This window comes from Vicugna pacos, chromosome 10, assembly GCF_048564905.1.
Source record: "Vicugna pacos chromosome 10, VicPac4, whole genome shotgun sequence".
In the NCBI taxonomy this organism is placed as follows: domain Eukaryota; kingdom Metazoa; phylum Chordata; class Mammalia; order Artiodactyla; family Camelidae; genus Vicugna; species Vicugna pacos.
This window is the reverse complement of record NC_132996.1, coordinates 29,250,203-29,276,137: the sequence shown is the minus strand read 5'-3', so window position 1 is coordinate 29,276,137 and position 25,935 is coordinate 29,250,203. Positions and strand designations below refer to the sequence as shown.

The window sequence follows — 25,935 nt, the reverse complement described above, 5'->3', positions numbered from 1 at the left end:
TTTGAATGCTGTTAAGAATGTGGAATGTTTTCAAGAGGCAGAGAATAAACAACAGAAAAATTCTGCAGGAGAAAATGACATTATCAGATAAATTCTCTAGAAGAGGAGGGGGCAATAGGGAACGGGAGACAAGGGATGACTCAGCATTAGTGAGAGTTGGGACAATAGGATAGAAAGAACAAGCATCATAGAGACTCAGCAGAGCTTGGCAGAGATTCAGTGATTGGGCAGGACATGGAAAGATAATTTTGTAATTTCTTTCCTGACCAACTAGAAGAACCTTATCCATTTTAAGTGTACGCTTCTACAGACAAATGAATATAGTTGTCTCAAGAGGTGTAATAATCATGTTTTCTCTACTCCCCGATGCTCTGAAAGGGTACCCTTAAGTGGTTTTCCCTCTTCCATTTTTGTCTATCGAAGTCCATTCTCCCTCTGTGTTTCAAGTGGAAGTTGATTTTTAAATCACAAATCACATCTTTATACTTCTCTGCTTTTAAAACACCCAAGGGTCGTTCCTTAGAGTTCAAACAAAAACTCTTAACCGTGTGTGATCTGACACTGTATGGCTTAGCCCTGTAAGAATTTCTGATCCCTTCTTGTGTTAATGCCTCCTCCTTCCTTCTACCTGAGTAGACTGGCCATCTTCTTGTTCCTCAGTGATGCCAAACTTAGCCTCACTGCCTGAGTGCTTGCTGGAACACGTTTCCTCCATATCTCCACATGGCTAGTTTTTCTCAGTATTTAGGCCTCAGCTTAAATATCATGTTCAGAAACATCACCCTTTCTACAGTATTCAGCCACTCTCCATTTATTATCCTATGATCCTTTTCTCTTGGCTTCATAGACCTTAGATAGAGCCATCTGTAACTGTTGTAATTGTTTACTCAGCTATTGTCTATCACTCTCCCTACTGGAAGCTCAATAAAAGAAGCAACCTTACCTCCCTTGTTTACTGCTGTAGCCCAGAATAATACCTGGCATATATCAGGTGCTCAAAAATCATCTGTTGAGAGAAAGCCATTTTGGACAACAAAGAGGGAAGATTGGAGAACTGAGATTGATGTGCATGTGACGTTCTGGACACTTCACTAACTATACGTACAAACTGTTTTTACTGATGAGGAGATTGAAGCTGAGATGTGAAGGGGCTTGTCCACAGTCTTATAGATAGAAAGTAGCAAAGGGGATGTTTACCTGGATTGGTCTAAATATGAAAGCCACAGCACCATACTGTGGGTTCCTGAAATATAGTATCAAATGGTACACGTGTCAATCTGAGAAAAGGAGGAGTCCATGGATGGTTTAATTCTCTCCCTTCCTCCCCACCTACAAAGGTAGATTCATTAATCACATTAATAAATATCTATCCTGAACATTAAGACCAGACTTTAGAGATATAGGGCTCTTTCTGTGGTTTGGAGATTAGAGGAGTTACAGCCCTGGATCCCAGGGTGAAGGAAGGATACTAAATGGAATACATTGAATTGAACAGGGAGCCTAAGACAGGACTGGCTATTGGGATTGTGGGTGTTCTGAGGAGCTGAAACCAACCTTGTCAATGTCCTCAGTTCCATTCCTCATGGGGTTAACTTCAGTTGGAGAGTTTGAGGGCTGCCTCCAGATCTAATGGATCACACCTGCTAGAATTGTCTAGAAAGGAGTGAGAGGAAGGATGCAGTAATCTGAGTCCAGGAGAAGTCTAGCTGTACCCTGGAGATAGAGAGATTAAAGCAGCATCTCCTAAAAGGGAGTAAAAGTGACAGCGATAAGCCAGGATCCCACAAACCTACCCACAAGCTGGAATCTGGTTACCCAGGTCTGCTGCAGGGATTCCAGGAACAAAAGCATCCCTGAAAGGTCTCAGATTAGGGAGGAGCAATGGGTGGCATGACACACAGTGAGTGCCCAGGCTATTTACAGAAATTAGGGCTGATTATGTCCAGGGAGTGACGGAAAAGCCACAAGCTGGTGTGGGGACCTCAGGTGTCGTGTGATACTTGATCCATCAGAAAATAGGGCATCTATAAAGAACAAGAGATGGCAGGGAGAATGAGGAAGTGCAAAGTACAGGGAAGAGAAGGAGAAAGAGTGAGCCCAAATGGCCATGGAGTGAGGGGGTCCAGTCAAATTAGCTATTATATTCCAGAGAGATCTGACTTTATGTGTAGCAAAGTGTGTGTGGCCAGGGATGGGCATCAAATTGTAACAAGGATAAAACGTAGTTCTGTAGCCATCTTTGAATTGATTGATTGTTTGAATTGATTCAGTCCTTAGGCTGAAGATGCAAAATACAGTGACTAAGCGAGCTCTACAGAGATGGAACCTGTGACCTTAGAGCCATTAGCACCATGTGATACCTACTGAGCTAATGGCAATTAGTCAAAACAAAGATGTGCAACAAAACCAGATGGTGTCCCTATGGACTGAGCCTGGGGCACTCTCTGGGGCTCATTATCTGCTCTCTCAAAAAAAAAAAAAGGCTCAGGAGATGTTGTGGTAATTGTGAAAAAACAGACAGGCCAGGGCAAGACAGGACATCGGGACTGACTGGATCTGTGAGCGCAGGATTAGTGTGGGGCAGAAGAGGGCCTGCTTCACAGGCTATGAGAGGAGGACTTGATGCTAGGGATGGAGGGATTCTTCCATTCCTGCTGCAGTTCAGAGGTCATCATCGTGCTTCCTCTGGGCAGAACCACGGACCCCTAACTGACCACAGCATTCTCACTGGGGGTCCCCATGGGGCTCTGGCAACAAGAGGCTGGATACCTGTGCTCACCTTTCTTGTATCCCACACCTCACCCACTCCCCAGGATACAGTACAACAAGGGTAGCATAAAGAATACACCTGAGGCAGCCACTAGAACACCAAAGTGTGTGAGGTTGCTGGGAGAACCATGTGTGGTGAGTGAGCTTCACAAAGGGAGAAGCAGGTGTGGGGAAGGACAGTAAGATTCAGCGTAAGGGTGGAAAAGTTAACGGGGAGAGGTAAAGTGGGGAGATGAACCAAGAAAGAAAGAGGTGGGAGAAACAGTTGTGAAAGTTACTGTTTCTGAGCCTGGGAGGGCAGAAAGGAGGGGGCAAAGAATTTGACCATTCTTAGAAAGTTATGTCAATTTTGGAAGAGTGGGACAGTTGATTGGGGTTGGGGAATCAGGATGGAGCAGGTAGAAAGATTAGAAAAACACAGTGTCCTTTGCAGAAGGCAGGGAGCTATGAGGCTCAGAATCTGGGCAATTTTTGTATAAGCAGACTCTTTAAAACAGCTCATGGAATTCAACAAATGTATTTCATGCATAATAGAAAGATGCCATTATTATAGGAATGGAAAATATAAAAGATAGTGTGTGTTCAGATAGTTCACAGAGTAGTAGGAAGGTGTGGGAAGAATTCTAGTAGTACACTGGTTTATGCTAGAGGGATGCCCAGAGGTAAGAGAATAAGAAGTGATTTGTCTGGAGGGGAAATATATTAGCAGGCCTATGGGAACTGGTAGCACCTGAGTTCTAGTAGGAATAAATTGCTTCCTGAGATGGAAAATGGAGAGGAGGTGGAGATAACTGTTGGTTCAAAGGCAAGGATTATGAACCAGTATGCAGTACTTGGGACTGGATTAAAATCTTGGAGTCTAGACATAAAGGACTCCAACATTTACTAGGAAGTCACTTGGAACAGACTTTGCAGACCAAATATGATTACTGAGCAATGTCTTAAAATTAATACAGTATAGTTTTAAGCTATTGGTGGCCCAGATCTCTGGATGGTAGAACTTGGGGAACCTCAAAAAATTCAATAGTAATATCTTCTATCCCTTATACATGGGCTGGTTTTCTTCCTGTCTTGCACTACTGGTAATCTGCTCGTGTCCTTTCCCCCAGATTCTTCAGGGCAAAAGTGAACCCCATCGGTGTCCTCATCAAAGACACAGTATGAGGAAAAATCTGAAAATAGGGAGCAGCAGAACTGATCACTGCCTTATATTACAATAACCTACAAAGATCTGAGACTAAGAACAGGGAGGTGATTACCTAGACTTAGGCTCTGTAATTTACCAAATCATTTCTATTCCCTGAATTGTTTTATTCCTCAACCCCACATATTATGCTTTTTTTTAATGCTCCCTATATGCCCAGATCTCTTGCATATTCACATTTCATAATGTATCTGATGTAATCTCTTACTTTGTTAGGTAGTTACCCATGGGACATACTACCTGTCTCCAGCAGATTTGCGGGGTGCTCAGCACTGAAGATTCCTCTTTCAGGACAGTCAAGGTTAATATGGAGACAAATGGGGTCTCTCGGGAAATGGAAAGGCAATCACCACCTTGGAGAGAAGTTCAGTCTCTTAGCCATTTCTTCCTACTGTTGTTTATTCCCTGTTACCCAACTTTTAGGAATTCCTCTCACATTGGCCACTTACTGAAGCCTTTCTAATTCTGTAGCGCTCAATCCCAGGGCCTGGGAGGAGAGACGGTCAGCAGGGGTTCAGGGAAGAGGAAAACAGTATCTGTGGCAGAATGCATGTGAGGTATGATGATACAGAGAAAGAAATTCCACTTACAAAATGTATTTTTGATGGTCTGAAAATCAGTGACATATCTGAGGAATTACAGGAGTTCTGGAAAGCTACGATGCATGATTCAAAACAGATTAAACAGTAAAGGTTGTCTGGAGCCAGATGGTGAAGGGGTTTATATGGCAAATAAAGGTGTGGACTTTATTTTAAAGCAGTGGAAAACCAGCTGGGTTTAAGGAAAGACACCACAGCCACATTATCAGATTGCAAATTAGAAATAACACCGTGGGATCTCTGCAGAGGAGGGATAAAAATGCAGAAGAGTTGATAGCCCGGAAACTAGTGGAGATAAAGTCCTCAGCAAAGGCCACAGCCATGTCGATGAGTGAAAGGATTGGATTCGGGAAAAATATTTGAGATGAGACAATGGAGTTTACTGAGTAATTGACAGTTACTCATTTGATAGGAGAATATGTTTTTCCAAGAAAAAATAAAGAATTTGGGGTAAGGCTAAAGTCATCTTTGAATTCTATCCTCAATTCAGCATTATTCCCTTTTCCCTAGCCATTACTTCTTTAGTCAAATCAATTTAATGCAAATCCTTCTAGCACCTCTAGGCACTTAAGTACAAATGTAGCTATTTGGGAGATAGAATACTTTAGGAGACTTTTAAAACATGTATGATACCATAATGCATAAATCACTATTATGCATTTTTTAACTTAGCAATGTATCTTCATTCTTAACTATTAAGATTATTGTGCATCATGGCCATTTCCCTGATTAGTTATCAGAACTAATATGAAGAATTATAAAGAACTAATTGTTTCCCCTTGACAACAAAAATCTTTTTTTATGCCTCTTTAAACATGAGAGCCTTTCTCTCTGATCAATATTTAAAAAACTAGAATTGCCAAACCAAGCAGATTTCTTGTTTAATGGGTTCTGCCAAATTGTTCCCAAAAGGGCTAGCTTGTTTTATAATCTAGACAACCTTGATTAAGAACAATCTTTTAATATCTTTTACAGAATATAATTTTATCAAATTTTATTTATCCCACATGATGGGTTAAGAAGTGTCTTGTTATTTTTAAATGTGTATTCCTTTAGTAACCACTGAGATTGATTTTATACATTTGTTTAGCATTTGTATATATTATTATATGAAAAAAATCAGATTTTGCCAGATTTGACATGATATTGCCCATCTTTTGTTCGTAGTTTTTTTCTTAATAAATTTCAAATTATTAATGTTTTTCAGTAATGTAAGCCGCAAATATTGTCCGATTCTGGGACACACTCTTCCGTTGTTTCCCATATCTTTCAACCTCATATAAGGTACCATGGTTACATTAGATTTTTTCTTTTTGCTGTGAAATTATTTTATTATTGTAAAACACTTAACATGAGATCTAACCTCTTAAAATTTTTTTAAGTTGGTAAATCTAGGAACAGTGTTGTACAGAAGATTTTTAGAACTTTTTCATCTTGCATGACTGAAAATTGATTCTCGTTAAACAGAAATTTCCTGTTTCCCCCACCCCCAGAATCTGGGACCACCATTCTCCTCTGTGTTTCTCTGAGTTTGACTACTAATATACTTTATATAAGTGGAATCATGCAGCATTTGTCCTCCTGTGACAGGCTTAAGCAACAACATCCTGGAGGACAGTATGCTAAAATAATAAAAAATTTGATTAAAAAATAATAAAATAGTATTATTGTATATGCATTTATAATTATTGTATCTTAGAGATATTGACCTTATTTCATAATGAAATGTCTTTCTTCATTTAATAATATTTTCTGTCTTGAGTCTTTTTATCTGATATTGGTATAGCCACTTCAGCTCTTTTTTGGTTATTGTTGGCATGATACATGTTTTTCCATTCTTTTATTTTCCTCTTATTTACATATATCTTGGAATCCATATGTGTTTCCTGTGTGCAGAATATAGTTACTCTTTCTTTTTCTACTCTGTACAACAGTGTCTGCTTTTTGTGAGGATTTTTTAGCCCATGTACTTTGTAATTATTGAAATTATGGTTCCAGTGGTTGGAAATGGTTGGAATTTCATGTGCCATTTTTCCGGAACTCCTTATTAAATTTCCAGTTACTCTGATGATCCACAGCTTGCCCCAAAGAAGACCACTGGCTCTGGGTGGTAGAACATCTGGTCCTCCCTTTTTGCTCACCACCAAGATCACCACACTAATTGGCAAGCTCCAAGTCAGGGAAGCTAGCTCAGGCAGCTAGACCAAAGCTGTCGGCTTTCCCTGTCTGGTGACTGCTGACAACTGAAGGCAGTGGGGATGATGAGAGCAACCCCAGGCCAGAAAGCCAAGAACATGGTGGTTATTTCCCAATATTCAGTAGTCTTCATGAATAGGCTTATATCTCTGATGGATTTCAGAGTGCTGAAATTATATTAGTGACAGTTTTCCCAGTTTTATAGTTGCTTTTTTGGAGAGAGGATGTTTCAACCTCCGTACTTCATCATACCAGAAATGAATATTTGTTTCTATTTATACATCTTTTAATATTTTCCTTTTATAGTTTAAAAGTTATTACATTTTATTTTAAAATAATTCACTTCATGTTTTAGGATATGTGCATTTAGAATTTTCCAGTGAATGTTTAGAGTTAATTTATATCCATAGCATCCCCTAAGAATATAATTTAGCATGTTTTTATTTTGCTCTTTCCCACATCACAATTTCATGATCCTTTTGTCTGGAATTTCAGTTTTAACTTTTTGGATATTTAACTAAAGGAGGGAGATCTGACTATAGTGTGTGTCCAGTCCTTCTTGTTGAAATTATAAATAATATTTGGATATTAAATGTGAAAAGAGTCGAATTATGAGGCTCTTATTCTGGAAAATTGTTGGGTGGTAATACCACCAACTGATTTAGGGAACCAAAATATGTTTCTTATTATGCATATATATTTTTTGGTTGCTGTTGTAATTTTCCCACCACTGCCTCCTAACTGAGAAAACTGGAATTGGTTTAAAGATGCATCGGTTAAGATCTGTTCTGTATTACTGAATTTAAAATGCTTCGGACATCCAAGTAGAAATTTGGATGAGATAAATATAGAATGATCAGGGGATATATTTGTGATTCATCAATTTATAAAGTTTAGTTGAAGTCAGGAAGAATACCACTGAGGAAAAAGAAAAGGAAAAAGTGTATATTCATAGCAGCCAGCAGTCATTGAGAAAATGATCAGTTTAGGAAAGGTGAATGCCTTTGATTTAGTAATAAAGGAGTAATTGGTGACCTTAATGAGAGCAATTAACATTGAAATGTGAATGTGTTAAATCAGCTCAAAAGTCAGATTGCCTGGGACTGGGAGGATTAGAAAAATGTGTCTATAGGAGTATAGACCCCCTCCCCCGTGTTTGCCATTAAGGGAGGAGGTAAGTTAGGGAAAAGATAACGGGAAAAATGGGGTTGAGGACAATGGGAAAATAATTCAAGAGTTTTGAAGACAGCTATAGAAAAAGCTCCAAGGCAAGGGATGACAGCAGTCTAGTTATTAGAATGTCTCTGTGTGAAAGGAGGGAATGTGTGTGTGTATGTTATGCCTGGGGCAGGAGAGGAAGGAGGCAGGCTGTTTTAGAAAGCATTATGCAAATATGTCATGAGATTAAGTATGTCTTTTTAATCAGTTTTCAGGTTGCACAGTTCAAAGTGGGACCCTGAACCATGTCTACATTCCTCACCCAGTCAGCTCCCAATACCAGCACTTCAATGGCCCCCACCTTCCTGTTGGTGGGCATGCCGGGCCTGTCAGCTGTACCCTCCTGGTGGGCGATAGCCCTCCTCACTGTCTACCTTCTCTCTGCCCTGGGCAATGGTGCTATCCTCTGGATCATTGCCCTGGAGCCCGCGCTGCACTGCCCAATGTACTTTTTCCTCTTCCTGCTCAGTGTGTCTGATGTTGGCTTGACCACAGTCCTGATGCCCACCCTGCTGGGTCTTGCTCTTGCAGATGCTCATGCTGTCCCTGCCTCAGCTTGCCTCCTACAGATGTTCTTCATCCATGTCTTTTCTGTCATGGAGTCTTCTGTGTTACTCACCATGGCCTTAGATCGGGCACTGGCCATCTGCCGCCCTCTCCACTACCCAACACTCCTCACCAGTGGCATTGTTAGCAAGATCTGCCTGGTCATTGCTTTCCGATGTCTGGGTCTCCATCTGCCCCTGCCATTCCTCCTGGCCCACATGCCCTACTGCCGTCCACAGGTCCTGACCCATTCCTACTGCTTGCACCCAGATGTGGTCCGTCTGGCCTGCCCTGGAGCATGGGGTGCAGTCTACAGCTTCTTTGTGGTCCTGTCAGCCATGGGGTTGGACCCCATGCTTATTTTTCTCTCCTATGGCCTAATTGGCAGAGTGTTACAAGGTTTGGGATCCAGTGGGTATCGCTGGAAGGCTGGCCAAACCTGTGCTGCCCACCTCTGTGCAGTACTTCTCTTCTACATGCCCGTGATCCTCCTGGCACTCATCGACCATCTTCGGGTGCCAGTCCCTCAGCCTGCCCACACTCTTCTCTCCTATGTCCACTTCCTGCTTCCTCCATTGATAAACCCTGTTCTCTATAGTGTCAAGATGAGGGAGATTAGACAGAGGATACTCAAGAGGCTGCAGCCCAGGAAGGTGGGTTGTGTTCAGTGAGGAGGGTGTTCCTCCACGCTTGGTGGCTCAGGGCTACCGGATTCAAAGGTTTCTGTGACTGAGAACTCATTTCATCATGCATGAATTTCATCAGGTGCACCAGAATGCATATACGCCAATATATCTGCCTGCCCCTAGAAGCATGCATGTGCTCATTGATGAAAACTTAATAAGCCCCAGAGAATGTACCCACTTTTATACCACAGGTGCCGGGCATCAAAAGGGCCAGAATCTAGGTCTTGTCACTATCCTTCAAGTGTGTTTTTGAGTGTACCTTTTTCTGCATATCCACCAAAATTCACCAATACCCCTATTCTTAAATTTTCATAGTGAGAATAATCTCATTTTACTTTGTGTCAAATTTCGCTAATAGTATCAATGAGTGTCTTTCACATATCTACTGGTTATTTTATTTCCTCCTCTATGAGTAGCCTCTTCAAAAATCCTTCACCCATTTTTCTATTGGATTTTTTATGGTTTAAAAACAAATGTGCAAGATATCCTAGTTTTAATCTTTGCCAATAGAGTATTTGCCTTTGTCTTTATTTAAGCAACCAAATTTCAAGTAAATATAGTTTTATGTAATCAAATCTACATTTATATTTCTTTATAATTTTTGTGTTTCATATGTCTCTTTTAAGACAAGTATTTTTGACCCATATGTTCTACATATATTCTTTTATGATTTTTTTCTAGAATCATTATAATAGTTTTTACCTCTAAGTCTTTCTGTGTCAGGAGTCCAAAGTTCTATTAACCAAGACAATTATGTACTAGTGGCAGCATCTTCTATTAAATATATTTTCTTTTTCTCATTGAAATAAAATACCATGCATGTCATCTTTTAGATGTGTCTGTGCATATAGACTTGGCTTTAGAGATCTTTTTATGGAGCATGATATATGTGTGTATACACACACATGAGATATATACATACATACACATCACTGATCTGTTAAAATAGCCTCATAGCGTGATTTAGTTAATAGATTTAGTTAATATGTGGTATAAAGAGATACCTTCTCACAAAACAAACAAGAGCTTTGGAATTCTAACAAGAATTACATTATTTTTATATATTAAATATAAGGGAATCAGCATTTATGAAAGTTTTCACATTGAAGAATTTAATAGGTGTTTCAGTTATTAACACCTATTTTATACTTTTCAGTAAAATTATTCACATAGTTAAATTTATCTGTGTAGTTTTTAAATGTATGATTGTGTTGCTACTGTAAATAAGACATTCCCTTCTTCTCTCTACATATATATATTGCTAGATTGAGAAAAACATCTTTTATCTTGCATTAATATATACTTTACCAAATTGTCCTAAACATAATAGTAGTATTTTCTTAATTTTTGGATTTTATTTGCAGTTAGCATTCATAAGTAAAAACAGGTGATTGGTAACTTTCCCCTAATACTCATATAAATTATTTCTTATTTTATTCATTTCATTGGAATCTCCAACCTATTATGAAAGTTTGAGTGAGCATTGAAATGTTGTTTCTCATTTTAATATAAATGGCATTAGTGTTTCACCTATTTGAAGAATGGTTGGTGCTAGATTTTTGGGTAAACTTTATAACTTTAAATAGTTCATTAGTATTCCAATTTTATTAATTTTTAGTAAGCATACTTAATGAATCCTATTAAATTCTTTGTCAGCATGCACTAACACAATCATAATGTCTAACGTGTTGAACAACTGAAATATCCTTGTTTTCTTTTTTTAACATTTTTATTGATTTATAATCATTTTACAATGTTGTATCAAATTCTAGTGTAGAGCACAATTTTTCAGTTATATATGAACATACATATATTCATTGTCATATTTTTTTCTCCATGAGCTACCATAAGATCTTATGTATATTTCCCTGTGCTATACAGTATAATCTTTTTATCTATTTTACAATTTTGAAATCCCAGTCTATCCCTTCCCACCCTCCGCCCCCTTGGCAACCACAAGTTTGTATTCTATGTCTATGAGTCTATTTCTGTTTTGTATTTATGCTTTGTTTGTTTTTTGGGTTTTTTTTTTTAGATTCCACATATGAGCAATCTCATATGGTATTTTTCTTTCTCTTTCTGGCTTACTTCACTTAGAATGACATTCCCCAGGAGAATCCATGTTGCTGCAAATGGCGTTATGTTGTTGATTCTTATGGCTGAGTAGTAGTCCATTGTATAAATATACCACCTCTTCTTTATCCAGTCATCCGTTGATGGACATTTAGGCTGTCTCCATGTCTTGGCTATTGTAAATAGTGCTGTTATGAAAATTGGGGTGCAGGTGTCATCCTGAAGTAGTGTTCCTTCTGGATATATGCCCAGGAGCGGGATTCCTGGGTCATACAGTAAGTCTATTCCTAGTCTTTTTAGGAATCTCCACACTGTTTTCCATAGTGGCTGCACCAAACTGCATTCCCACCAGCAGTGTAGGAGGGTTCCCCTTTCTCCACAGCCTCTCCAGCATTTGTCATTTGTGGATTTTTGAATGATGGTCATTCTGACTGGTGTGAGGTGATACCTCATTGTAGTTCTGATTTGCATTTCTCTGATAATTAGTGATATTGACCATTTTTTTATGTGCCTATTGATCATTTGTATGTCTTCCTTGGAGAATTGCTTGTTTAGGTCTTCTGCCCATTTTTGGATTAGGTTGTTTGGTTGTTTCTTATTAAGTCATAGGAGCTGTTTATATGTTCTGGAGATCAAACCTTTGTCGGTTTCATTTGCAAAAATTTTCTCCCACTCTGTAGGTTGTCTTTTTGTTTTACTTATGGTTTCCTTTGCTGTGCAGAAGCTTGTAAGTTTCATTAGGTCCCATTTGTTTATTCTTGCTTTTATTTCTGCTGCTTGAGTAGACTGTTCTAGGAGAACATTTTTGAGATGTATGTCAGATAATGTCTTGCCTATATTTTCTTCTAGGGGGTTTATTGTATTTATCTTATGTTTAAGTCTTTGATCCATTTTAAGTTTATTTTTGTGTATGGTGTAAGGCAGTGTTCTAGCTTCATTGCTTTACATGCTGCTGCCCAGTTTTCCCAACACCATTTGCTGAAGAGACTGTCTTTATTCCATTGTATATTCTTGCCTCCTTTGTCGAAGATTAGTTGACCAATCCTTGTTTTCTTATAATTATAGAAGAACACATTTCCAAAACTCTGGAGCTGGTAAGGATGAAGCTATATTTCAGGGGGTTGCAAATGGCTACAAAGCGATCAAAGGACATGATCAGGAGCACCGAGGACTCCATGTCTGTGAATCCATGGATGAAAAATTCCTGGGCGATGCAGGCATCAGCAGAAATTCCCATGGCATTGAACTAGAAGATCCTTAGCATGGTGAGAAGAGAGGAGAAACACAAGCCCAGGTCAGACAGGGCCAGCATGGAGAGAAAATAGTACATGGGCTCATGCAGGGAAGGCTCCGTCCTGATGACAAAGGATGGTGGAGTTGCCCCAGATGGCCATGAGGTACATGAGGCAGATAGGGATGGAGACCCAAACGTGCATATGCTCAAGCCCTGGAATCCTGATCAACAAGAATGGAGAGATTGCAACTTCCGAGGTATTGAGAGGAAACATCATAAATAGATCTCTTATTAAATGATGTACTGCTTGTGTGATTTTTAGAAGATTTAAAAGTGTTGAAAAGTAAAAAAAAAGTCTCTTATTTATCTGCTCCTGGTAGATAAATAACAACAACAACAAACAGAAATTCTCTTAGTTATATGTACTGAGCACAACTAAGTTCAACTGTCAGTTAAATTCAACATTGCTCACATTTATGTGTCAAGAAATAATGTAATATAACTTTTTCTATATGAAGAAAAATATGGAGTAGATTTAAACAGTTTCTTCATGATATTTATTTAAGACCTTTACAATCTTCAAGTCTGTCTTTATTCCCTGACATACCTCTAACAACTCTACAGAAGTAATGAGGTGCTTTATTAACCTTTTTTCCCTCTGTTTTTAATTTTATTTTTTAATAAATCATAGTTGATTTAGAATATTAGTTTCAGGTGTACAGCAAAATAGTTCAGTTATATGTATACATACATATATACACATATTTTCAGACTCTTTTCCGTTATAGCTTATTACAAGAAATTGAGTGTAGTTCACTGTGCTTGTTATTTATCTATTTTATATGTAGTAGTGTGTATCTGTTAATCCCAAACTCCTAATTTATCCTTTCCCTTTTTCCCCCTTGGTAACCATAGTTTGTTTTCTATGTCTGTGAGTCTTTCTATTAACCTTTGTTTAAATCACCACTTTTTGAAGTTTATGCATCACGTAAAGTAAGTTGGAATGTATTGTAATCTGGAAAAGCTCTAACATCATGAAAGTGGTCAGTGGTAGTGTACTCATACAAACCACAGATGCTGTAGTAGCAGGAGTTAAAGGAAGCCTAAATCTTGTGTTATTGTTCATGGAACCTGTGTGTGAAAATATAAAATTGATCTGCCACAGTGCTGAGTTTCCCTTTTGTCTCAGCCTTTCAAATGTGGTTAATGTTCCTTTAACGTGTAGCACATACCACAGTTGTCACTTGTAGATGCCTAAAGCACTCACATCCTTTCCATGCAACTGCTACTAGTGCTGCTCAGAATGGCTACAGTGTTTGCTCTTCTCTTCTTGTTATTGAATTTCTTTCCCATTGCTCTTGGCTTCTCTGTGTCTACCGTTAGGTTGGTGACCCATTCAGTTCTTATCTCTGGTATTCAGACGTGATCCCACTCATAACCCTGGTGTCAGCATCACTGACACCTTGGGTAACTCTGCTTCTAACAGCTTTAGACCAGAAAAGACCCAGTGGTGCAGCTGACAATCTGCCCATGTCCTTGTCAGAGGAGTGGGATTCAGATACAGAGAAAAGGGATAGAACAATGTCCATTCTTACTCGATGAGTCCCTTCAGAACAGATCATTTCCAAAGTTCCATGTCTGTGGCTTTTCTTGACAAGCTCCCAACCTAACTCAGCTAACTAAATAAATGACTTACTGTTGATAACATTTTTTCCCACTATGCTCATCATGCAAATACAAAGATGTATCCCCATCCCACATACAGACCCTAATCTTATCAGTGGTCAATGCTGTCCCAAATGTAGCTTGATCTCTTACACTGAAGAACCCATGAAACATTTTCACCTCCAGCCCTCTGAAAGGTATAGGGTTGATGTCTATAAATTGGAGGCTTTTTTCTATGGAAACATAAGATCATCTTAAGGAAGGTCAATTTCAGTCTCTAGGACACCTACCAGGCTCCTGGTTGTCGTATCCCAGAGCAGCAGTGGAGAGGTTTCAAATGACTCAGGTTCTGCAGTTTCTTCACTTCAGCACCCTGTTGGGAATCTGCACCCTTATTTATACTCTTACACTCTTCTCTAGCACAGGCACACCCTCCTGAGAATGAACAGACACCTGTGTCCCTGGGAATAACGACTCCACTTGCTTCATCACTGTCTGTCAATAAGGTGCTCTGCTAAGAAAATGCCTCACAGTCATAGGTTTAACTCTTGTGACTCTCTTCCCACATGAAGTGTGGGCTTTGGGGACAGCCAGACTCAGATATCATGGTAAGGCAGCCCATGGCTCCAAAATTAAGTGTATGCCTTAGCAGACTTGGTGTAAGACTATCACAGACCGTGTGTGGAATTTTGCTCTCAGAGGTGTTCTATTTGGTCATCACAATGTCCAATTTTATTTTTATTGTGAATGCATTTAAGTTGTTCACAAGCTCTCAAATTTATCATAAACTCCTCTTTTTTTCATTGTCTTATATTCAGTCCTTCACCTTTATTGACAACCGAAAGCATTTGACTTTATAGAACAGAAAGCTGAGGGTTGCAAGCGGTCTGGTATCTTGGACCCTCAGGTGTAGAAGAGGAAATCAGTTTTTATCCAGTTCTCAACTTTGCAAACTGGAAGTAAACAAAAGGTGTAATTCTGGTAATGTGGTTATAGGAGGACATATGATTTTCAGGCAGAGAGTAGAAAATAAGATCTAGCAAAACATCTTACTCCTGAAATGGTATAACAGATATAAATGAATCAACTTTGATAAGCCAACAATGTATTCAAGTTAGTAGAAGAGGGGGTATGCTGGAGGTGAGGGCTGCAGTCATCAAATTAGGTCAGGCAGAAACTTAAAGAAAAGAGACCCGTAAATTATTAATTTTGGTTTTCCACTTCTCCCCCCCAAAATGTATTTCCCGTTAAATACATTGGATAAAATAATACAAATGTCTAACCTTGACGTACTTATCAGTTCAGGATCATAATGGAATTATATGGCTCAAGTTCATCTATGTTACTTCCTCCCAGCACTTTCTGACAGATGTCTGCATTATTCTGAGTTCAAAATTCATTGGTCTCCAGGTCACAAAATGGGACCAGGAGGAAAAGCAGCTGGTACTAGAAAAAAACTGCTTCTTTTTTTGTTTGTTTTTTCAGGGAAGATAGCTATGAGAACTCTGGCCCTAGAGGGACTTAATTTAAGTAAAGGGTCCATTTATCTAAGTAAATGTAGGTAAATTCAGGTAAAAAATGAAATAAAATGTATTATCTTCCTCCTATATTATCCTTCCAATTCACATTGCTGCCCTGGTCCCTCCTGTTTCATTTCTTCTTTCCCTGATTCCTCTTTTCCACTTATTGTTAATATTATTATTTTAGTGTAAAAGGCTATGAATTTAACAATGACAAATATTTCTCATAAAAGAAATTGCTCTTAGCAGTCTTTCTGAGCCCACTTTTGTAAACTTTATGTACTCATAACCCCAATGGCATTTGAGTGAATAAGCCCCAAAATCTTGAAACCTTTCAATGTCTCATGCCATCGAAAAAAACTCTCGTCATTTTACAAAGGATATTTATTTTGTCTTGTCTGCATACCTTACAAAACCAAGCCTGAATACAGTGCCTTTCAAGATAGTATTTTTCCTATGCAAGATCACTTCTCGTTGTACCCAAGCCAATAAGCAGTCAGATCTCAGCAAAGCATGAGCAGGGAAATGTTATTACAGTTTGGAAGAAAATGGCTTAACCACTAAAGGCGTTACAGAATCTTACCTCATTGAATTAATGAACATTTGTAGAAGCATATTTTAAAGGTATTAAATCTGAGACAGTAGAGGAAATGGCTGGTGGCATGAATATAAATTGACATGGAGAGAAATTTATTGACATGAGGACACTCATCCATGATTGGAGTTCACTGTTATATCAAGGAAACCTGCCTGCTGTGATAATGCACTGTTGAGATGGTTGCTTGAAGCTTTAACATGATGATTGCCTATAGAAAATTAGATAGAGATGCCATATCTGGTTGGCATCATATAGAAATCTCAAGGAGGTGGACATGTTAGAATGGATGTATCATGGAGGGCCAGATAATTTATCACATGATTATTTTCTCTGGAAGGAAAGAGAGGGCATTCCTTCACTTAAGCAACAAAGAATGCATTTGTAAGAGAGTATCTGACATCTTTGAATAATTCAGTAGTTGCTGTTCTCTGTAGACTGGGCTTGGCAGTGAAAGCTGCTTCTATGGAAAAACTCCCTAGTAACAATGAGAATAGACGGATTTTCAGACCGCATGGTAGTACTTAACAATCAGAAGTAAGGTAAGTAATTACTGTTGAGAGTAGCAAGGCTAGAACGACAATCACAGTGTCAGTGCCCATTATGATCTGTTCCATTAGATGATAGCATTCCTGCAGATAAGCTCAGTGGACAGTGACTAGGGTGTTACTTGAAATACATTTAAAATAGAGAACTTCTGAGCATCAGACTGACATCATCCACTCTAACTGAACAATGTGGTTCCTTAGCCTGTTTAAAGATTTAAGTCACTTGACATACCCAGTGTCCATCAATTACACATGAGCCTTAGTTCCCTTGATGAAATAACCTGCAGTGCCACTGTAAATATGAAACAAAAAATATCCATGGAAATATGTCCATTTCCAAATGTGCTGGCTCACTGGGCAGAGGAGAATACTCAGAGTCTTTGAGGACTGCTGGATATAGGATATGATCTCTCACTGATAATAGGCACCCAAACATACCATCCTGCTCTTTTTTGGTTAAAGCGTGAGTTTATTGAAGCAAGATTAATGGAATTCTGGACAAAGTTTATCTCATAGTAAACCCAATGATTCTTAGCTCTGCCTGTGCTTATTCCATAGATGCCTAAGTATGTAACTGGCAATATTACATTTAGTAGCTAGGGAAAATCTCATGTTACCACATCTGTGAAATTTAAACTGTTATGATAGGAAGGGCAAAGTACAAGATCACAAAAGCACAAATAAATAATGTGAATAGTTATTCCAGAATCCCATGGAACCTATCACTTTTATATGGATGCTTCTCCATTATTTCACATCCATAGCCTTACTGGAGGTTCCCAGTAAGTTGTTAGAAGAGAAGATAAATATTCAGGCTTGGTTTCTGCTGGATTGGTGGGCAAGTTGGTGTTAACCAAAAATAGAATATGATGTCACAACAGCCCCACACATTGTGGCCAATAAAAAGAACAGTGAAGGAAAATTCTCATAATGTACAGTACTCTTGGTTGTCAACTTTTTGTGAAAAGAGAGGCTGTCTGATGTATGTGGATATGCACAGGCTTCTGTACTTTCATGAAAGGTTTGGATAGTTGATCAGGTATGGAACTAGCAAATTTGAAAGAAGAGAGACAAGGAAGTCTGTAGAAGATGTACATGAAGTACATATTGAAGTGGTCATAAAGGGTGAAAATCTTTTTATCTCATACTACTACCCACCAAACAGTACTCACCCCAGTAGAGGAACTCAACAACCAAGTGGAAAGAACCAACATGTAAATATCACCCAGCCTTAGCTATACCACTACTGGTCGCCTGGGGCACAGGTGAAGTCATCATGGCAGAGAGAGAGAGAAGGCATGAGCAACTCCCTTCTGCCAAGGCTAATCTGGGGAAAATGTTGAGAAAACAGTGTGATCCTCACTCCTGGGATGTTAGTAATGGCATTACAAGCTCAACGTTCAGCTAACAGCAGCAGTGCAAAATCCAGAGCACTTTATATGGCCCTTTCTATTTACATTGGATATGACCCTACACATAATAAAGGGCAGAAATAACTTGGCCTACGTAAGATCTAATGTTAAATTACATTCCTGTGTATTTTAGGATTCACTCTATAGTATGTATATTTCAGAAGCATGCAGAGAATTGAGAGTTTTAAGAAAAAAATCCAGTTAATTAAAGTGCTTTTTGTACATTATTCAGAAAATAACAGCTGTCTTGTTAACAGAGTTTCCTAGTTAAATCTGGATTGTTATAATTGTGTACAGAGTCTGAATGAATATTTTATTCAGGTCTCGTAATACCTGCAAATATAAATAGTTGTTAACTTACATTATTTCACTTTATCTTGAAAACAAAATTATAGTTTAGGTGGTATTAATATGGGCTTAACTGAAAGGGGACCTAAGCAAATATCATACAACCTGTAAGTTGCAGAATCTGGACTGTTGGAGGCATATCTAGGCACTTTGGGGACAATTACCCGATTCTACCAAAGCACTCACTCATAAATGGACTTACTCTGAGATAACTAAAGATTAGATTTGGAACCACTTCTGAATTAAGACCTTGATAATAGCCTTTTGAATCTGCTTAGTCTTCACACTGTAGATGATAGGGTTGAGCACAGGAGGAATGAGCAAGCAGGTATTGGCCATGATGGTATGGACAAATGGAGGTGCTGAATGGCCATAGCGATGGACAAGAGACAGGCTGATGAGAGGGATGTAGAAGATGGCAACAGCACTGATGTGGGATATGCAGGTGTTGAAGGCTTTCTGCTGCCCCTCTAAGGAAGCAATGCTGAGGACAGACCAGATGATCAGGACATAGGAGAGCAAGATGCAAGGACCGTCAAACCCTGTTGTGGAGAAGAGTGCAAACAGACCAAGGATGCTGTTGATTCTGTTGTCTGTGTATGAGAGTTGAATGAGATCAACATGCTAGCAGTAAGAATGTGAAAGGACCATAGAACTGCAGAAGGAGAGCCGCTTGACCCAGAGCACAACTGGCAACATGACAGCAACATTTCTTATTGCCATGCTTACCCCAATCTGGGCAATCCTGGCATTGGTGAGGATGGTCGTGTATCTCAGTGGGTCACAGATGGCCACAAAACGATCAAAGGCCATGGCCAGAAGAACCCCTGACTCCATGAAAGTAAATCCATGGAGAAAGAACATCTGAGCGATGCAGGCGTTTAAGTTGATCTCTCGGGCTTCGAACCAGAAGACACCAAGGGTAGTGCAAAGTGTGCATAGGGACAAGCTCAGGTCTGTGGCTGAAAGCATAGAGAGGAAGTAATACATGGGCTCATGGAGGCTCTGTTCATGGAGGACCACCAACAGGATCATGCTGTTCCCAGCCAGGGCGATGGCATACAGGAGACAAAATAGAATGGAGATCCAGACCTGGACTGCTCTCAAGCCTGGAATACCCGTCAAGAGGAAGGTCAGAGGCTGAGCACTGGTATTGTTGAGGACCAGCATAATGAGGGACTGAGAAGACAAGAGATATTTGAATAATTAAACATAACACATGATGAAAATACAGCTTGTCACTTAGACCATCTTTCTGGCACTCTGGGATTCACTGAATTACTATTGCTGATTCTCCAAGAACTTTCCTATTCTCTGAGTTGTCTAGAACTGCAAGCCTCTTTTTCTGTCTCAGTATTTCTCATTTGTTGAGAAGGGAGGAGTCCCTGAATTGTTTCACATCAAATTTTCTTGCATCCCTAATTCTCATTTTTGGCAACAAATACCACAATTTTAAATCATCCATTAAATTTAATTGACTTTAGAAGTCCCCAGTAGAATACCTAAACAATATACTGATAAATCTGGTTTCCAGTATTTTTTTTGAAAATAATTTATTGATCCTGGAATAAAACACTGAAAAAGCAGCTCACAATTGAAATGTGAATATTATGAGGCTTTCCTGGGATATATCCAGAAGGATGTCAGGACATCCTCAAGATACCCATGTCTATGTAATGACAGGGTGGTCCAAAGAATCACCCTAAGAAAAATAAGTATATCTCTGATTTGTCAGGAGTTCCCTGTATTATTGACAAATATTTGTATGCATTACATAATTTTATCCATATTCTAACTCCTAGAGTATATATGTTTTGCATATGACAAAACCAAGACTCAACAGTTAAATAATCCCCCAAGTTTTTATAAAGATAGCAGATACTGAGAGAAACCACATATATAACAAAGGTGAAGAAAAAGAAGGAAAGAGAGAGAGAAAGAGTAAGAAAGAAAGATAAAGAGAGAAAGAAAGAAAGAAGAAGGCAAACCTTGTCATTATTTTATCACATTGCAGTAAGCACCTCACTTTAATGAATAGCATCGGCTACTGCGAAACACAAAGAACTCTAATAGCTAGCATTTCTTGAACGTATATTATGTGCCAGATCCAATTATCTTCATATCCATAATCTGATCCAATAATCATAACTATCCAATTAAGTACTGCAAATATCATCCCAAATATACATACAGAGAAGCTGATGTTTAATGTAATTAAGTAATTTGCCCCAAATTGTGCAGCTATGCAGTTGAAGAGCTGAAGTTGGAACCTGCAGCTATGACCCCAGTGCCTTCATTCAGTGAGGCTGAGACATGCATAGGAGGAATCTCTAACCCAGTCTGAGGAAGGTCCCTGGCGGTTTTCAGGTGTTTGCTTTCCAAGATACACTGTGGTCAATGTGGCATTTTTGGAGTAGAGTCCTAAGTTTTAGATGCTATTTCTGTGTGACTTGTACAGATATGAAGCTGTTTAGGTTTCTCAGGAAAGGAATCTAATCGTGAATAATCTGTTTACAAAGGGCCCAGAGAACTAGATGTTGAGGATACAGTCACTATGGAAAACAACACCAAAGCAGAACTGCCAAATGCAGTTGACTCATTTTAGTGACCATCTCATTTATCCACCACTTACATATTGTGCTGATGATACTTCCCTTCTGGAAATTTTCTCTCCGTGTGTATTATTACATGGCATAAGTTTCTATCATTTTTTCCCCCTTCCCCTGGCAAAAGAACCTTAAATGTGGTATCCTTCAGGTATCTGCACTTTGCCCACTCTCAAGCCATTTAAAAAAATATCTCACCCATTTTTACAGCTTCATCTTTCACCAGTTTAATGATAAATTTCTAATAAATATCTGAAAACCAGCTCCAGTGTCCAGGTACCTGAAGATAGAACTTTCTTCTGAACATACCTGTATGGATTTCTCATGATTAAATCAAATTCAATATCTTGAAAACCAAATAGATCATTTTCCCCAATAATTGTTCTTCTTCCTAAATATTCTATATAAAGTTTATAATTTTTCACAAAAATTAGCCAGTTATCTAATTAAAAGCTCTGAAAGTTATCCTGTTCTCTTTTTTCTAATCGTCACCACTCCCAATAAATTACCAAGTCTTTTCTATTCAACCTCTAATACCTCTCCTTCTTCTTCCTGCTCTATTTAAACACAAAATAATCCATTTTTGATCTTCATACTATATAGTTTGAACAATTATGTTAACATACAAATAGTAATAATTTGTTATAAATATAAAATAACAAGGGCTGCGAAACAGTAACAGTAGCATTCATTTATTAAGGATCTTCTCCATGCTAGGAAAATGTAAGTGAGGAAAACAGTCTTTCAAACTTAATAAAAATTAGAGAAACAGATACCAGATCCTGTGAGGCAAGGCACTGGAGTCCAATGTATAGGCTGAAGAATATACATTTATTAGAAAACAAAGATATAAAATATTATTTTTTATGTTTTCAACTTAAGATGCTAGAAAAATATTTAAATAAATGTCAAAAGAAGCAATGAATAAAAAAGAAGCAATTAATAAAGATAAAAAAGCACAAATGAATGAGTTAACAATAAAACCGAAGGTGATTATTTAAAAATAAAGTATGTGAGCTTTTTTCAAGAGATGTCAAGAAAGTTTAGAAAAAGCATGATTAACTGGACAAGAAGTGAAAAAGAAAACAAAAGTATAGCAAAATAAAACTTTATATCAGAGCAGTATGCATAGTATAATTCTATATTTGTCAGTAGATATAAAATAGATACATTTATAGGAAAACATTAATCACCAAACTAGCCCAGGAAAGCAAATTCAGAGTAGAAGAAATGGTAATGACAGGAAAAACTCCCACAAAACCAGACTTAAAGAAAAAAGTAGAGTATTTCTATTCTATACAAATTCTAGTAGAGCAGAAGAGAGATTTTGAGCCGCAGGGTCATTTGGCAATGCCTGGAGACAGTTTTGTTTGTCACAACTGGGGAAGGAATGCTACTGGCATCTAGTGGTAGAGGCCAGGGAGGCTTACATCCAAAAATACACAAGATGGCAAAGATTATCCAGCCTCAAATGTCAATAGAGCAGAGGTTGAGAAACCCTATTCTAGAGCATATGAAAAGATGTAAAGTACATTTTAAATTTATACAGTGATGTATGTTAATTGTATTTCAATAAAACTGGAAAAAATTCAAAGAGTACCTATGTCTCACAAACAAATCAGCATGTGTTTTGCAACCAGGAGAAAAAAAAAAGATGGAAAGTTATTCATCTAATTACTTAGGATGACATATACAAACATTATATATAATTTTTTTGCCAGCTAGATGCAACTGTGCTTTTAAAGAATATTGGACTTTGACACAGGAGATTTTGTCTTATGAGTGAAGAAATTAGTCATCTTAAGAAATCTATCCACATGGTATGACTACACCAGCAGAGTAAAGGAGGCAAAACGTGATTTTCTCAAGAGATGAGGAAAAAATCAGAAAATGCAATGGTAATTCATAATAATTTTTTTAATGTTTAGGAAGAAAATAAGTTTCCAAATGAAAGGTATCTTTCAGAAATTTGAAGCAAACATTTACTGTTGACATATGAAAAGCATTTTTATTAAAATAAGTGAAAGGATAAAGGAAAATTTCCCCGTCATTACTGAGTTCTTTCGACTAGTCTAATAATTGAATTGAAACCAGACAGATTAACAAGTGAAAAAAGAATTTAAGTTGTATGTATGGAAGTCTCATTGAAATGGAACCTAAGAAGTGGCCAAAGCAGGCAGCTTCATACTCTTTAGACAAAGACAACAGATTTGTGAGAAATTGCCAAGACAAAGAACCTTGGGCTTGGGTGCTTAATTAGTGAAGAATCTAAACAGAGTTTGGTTTTGGGGTAGCAAATTCATAAGGAAGTAATAAGGTTTGTCTCCGTAGCCTTCTGGTCCCTGAATTCCCTATCTCTAGTGATAAGGATGTTTCTCTACATGACAGATTTGTTTCCTGCTTTTAGAAAGAAAGAAGAGGATTAGCGTGCCCTTCTTGTATTGCCTGTTTCTTAAGTAACTTTAATTCAAAATAATCAATAAGCCATATTCTGTCATATTTTGGGGTGATCTGCCCTGAGCCCCAACAATATCTACTAACACAACTACTATTCAGCATTTTATGAAACAGTCTTAGTAAATGAAAAAGACAAATAAATAAAAGGAGATAGAGTTACCTTTGAAAAGAAACAAAAATGTATTTAGGTTTTAGTTGATTTTTTACTTGAAAAATCCAAAAGAATAGACTGCACAGTCTTAAAGTAGAGTCTACCAAAGTGATTGCATAGATCAGTGTCACAAATTAATAGCTTTTTCTGTTCACAAAAATTAAACAACACTGATGAAATTTTATAAAAATAAGGATTTATTTACAATAGCCAGAAAACTGTAGAATACATTGGTATAACAAAAGTTTGTGTTTGGCAGAGATAGGGGAGGTCTTTTCAAATTTACTAAAGAACATAAAGTCCTTTATTCCTTTCCTGAAAATAATAATGAATACTCAATAGTGAAAATATGTGAATTCTCCCATTAACCCTGTCATAATTTCAAATCATTATCAATCAATAACATACAATCATTTTCAGTGAATAGTGACAGATGGATTCTAAAATGTATTAGGTTCTAAATGTGAAAATATATTCAGTATATTAGAAAACAAAAAAGAGAAGTGATATCCTTTAATATATCAAAATGTAATATAAAGTTATTATAATGAACAAAATGTAATAATCAAAGTTTTAAAAATATATATCCCCAGAAAAGAGTAGTATTTCTAAAATGTAAATAAAGGTAAAGAATAAAATGACAATGACATCTTATATCAATAGTAAAAAACCTGATATGTGATAAATAATGCTCGATCAATTGGCTAACAATTTATAAGAATATAAAAAAACACTATTTCACATGTCTCTGCATTTGGATTAAGAATTTCAAGGCCAAAAAAAAGCTATAATAATTAATAATAGAATAAGTAAGAGAAATACTTTTATGGTATTTTTTTTAGGGAGTGCCTTCTTTAAGAAGATAAAATCAAAGTGATTAAGTAAAATATTGATACAGAACACTACGTCAACTTAAATACAACTGATTACAAAGATATGTGTAAACAAAATAAGAAATACAAGATGCCACATATGCATTAGAAGGTAGAAGGCAAGATCAAAGAACACTCCTACATCTGCTTCAGTCTAGATTGTGTATCTATTGTTTAATTGATGACAGCCTATGGTTGGATAGATGGTGAGAGAGCTGGGAAGAGGAATAATAACAGTAAATAAATTTGTACACCCAGAGGTTTTGGTCATGAGGGAATGGGGGACATTAGGATGTATTATTCTGACCCAGCATATTAATAAAGATAAAGGCAAAAGTCCTTGTTTCTAAACTAACATTGAGGAGAGGTAGGACCTTAGTAAACTATTCCCATCTAAGATTGCTCATCTGTAACCCTTGGACTTATACAAGTATCCCTGGTCTGTGTATATCCAGTGGTTTCTGTGATAGTTAATTGCCAAGATGTGTTTGAAGTACTTCTTTCTAAACATAAAAAGTTTCTATTAAGAGTGCTATTTGAACGCTTAGATATGAGGATCTAGTACAAAGATGGAGCTGATGCCAAGTGAAAGAACTCAGAAAATAGAAAATAAGAAAGTACAGAAATCAGTTAAAATTAAAAGCTGAGTGAAACAACAATAAAATATACAACAAATATCAAATTTGGGCCACACAGAATCACAGCAATCCACTCCCTTTCCTTGACATAACTGACTTTGATGCTTTCTCCTGTAGAGAAATATTTGTTTGTAAACGCCTTGCTGATGTCTGACTTCATTCGCACAACTTCAACTTGAGCCTGTCACTCTGAACCCCTCTTCCTGATATCTACTCCTCTACCTCTGATTTACAGTCCTTTTGCCTCCCCTCTTCCTGTCCCCCCTCTGCTCTATCCCTTGCCCTCCAGGTTGGCTCTCATCAGTCCTTCTCCTTGGTCTCCTTTCTGGTTCTAGCATCTTACCTGCTTCCCAACAGAGGGAGACTTGTCCTTTCCACTACCACCCTGCCAAGTATGTAGTGGGTGGCTCTTGGATATGGCCTTCTGAGGAGCCCAGCATGTGAGTCAGCCCTGCTGCCAAGAGACCCTTGGGGCTTGGAGAGAATATAATCAGATGACCGGCGAGCAGCATAATCCTAGAGGTAAAGACTAGAATTTCCCAGGAGACTCACCGCACTAGAATGAAGCAGGTCTAAATAATATGTTTCCCATCTCCTT

The 25,935-nt window shown here is 37.9% G+C and overlaps 2 protein-coding genes across 2 annotated transcripts; one reads left to right on the top strand and one right to left on the bottom strand.

Moving 5' to 3' along the window:
* Positions 1-8,231: 8,231 nt before the first annotated feature.
* OR51S1 (olfactory receptor family 51 subfamily S member 1) lies at positions 8,232-9,203 on the top strand. The gene has a single exon (XM_006203415.1). It carries the CDS (start codon positions 8,232-8,234, stop codon positions 9,201-9,203), a length of 972 nt encoding a protein of 323 aa, XP_006203477.1.
* A 9,629-nt stretch (positions 9,204-18,832) lies between these two features.
* LOC102544316 (olfactory receptor 51F2) lies at positions 18,833-19,783 on the bottom strand. The gene is given in 1 exon segment (XM_015238382.3): positions 18,833-19,783. A coding segment is annotated over 1 exon segment (951 nt).
* Positions 19,784-25,935: the final 6,152 nt, after the last annotated feature.

Excerpts from the sequence above, each read along its gene's own strand:
- OR51S1 (XM_006203415.1), top strand. The coding sequence starts at position 8,232 with ATGTCTACATTCCTCACCCAGTCAGCTCCCAATACCAGCACTTCAATG.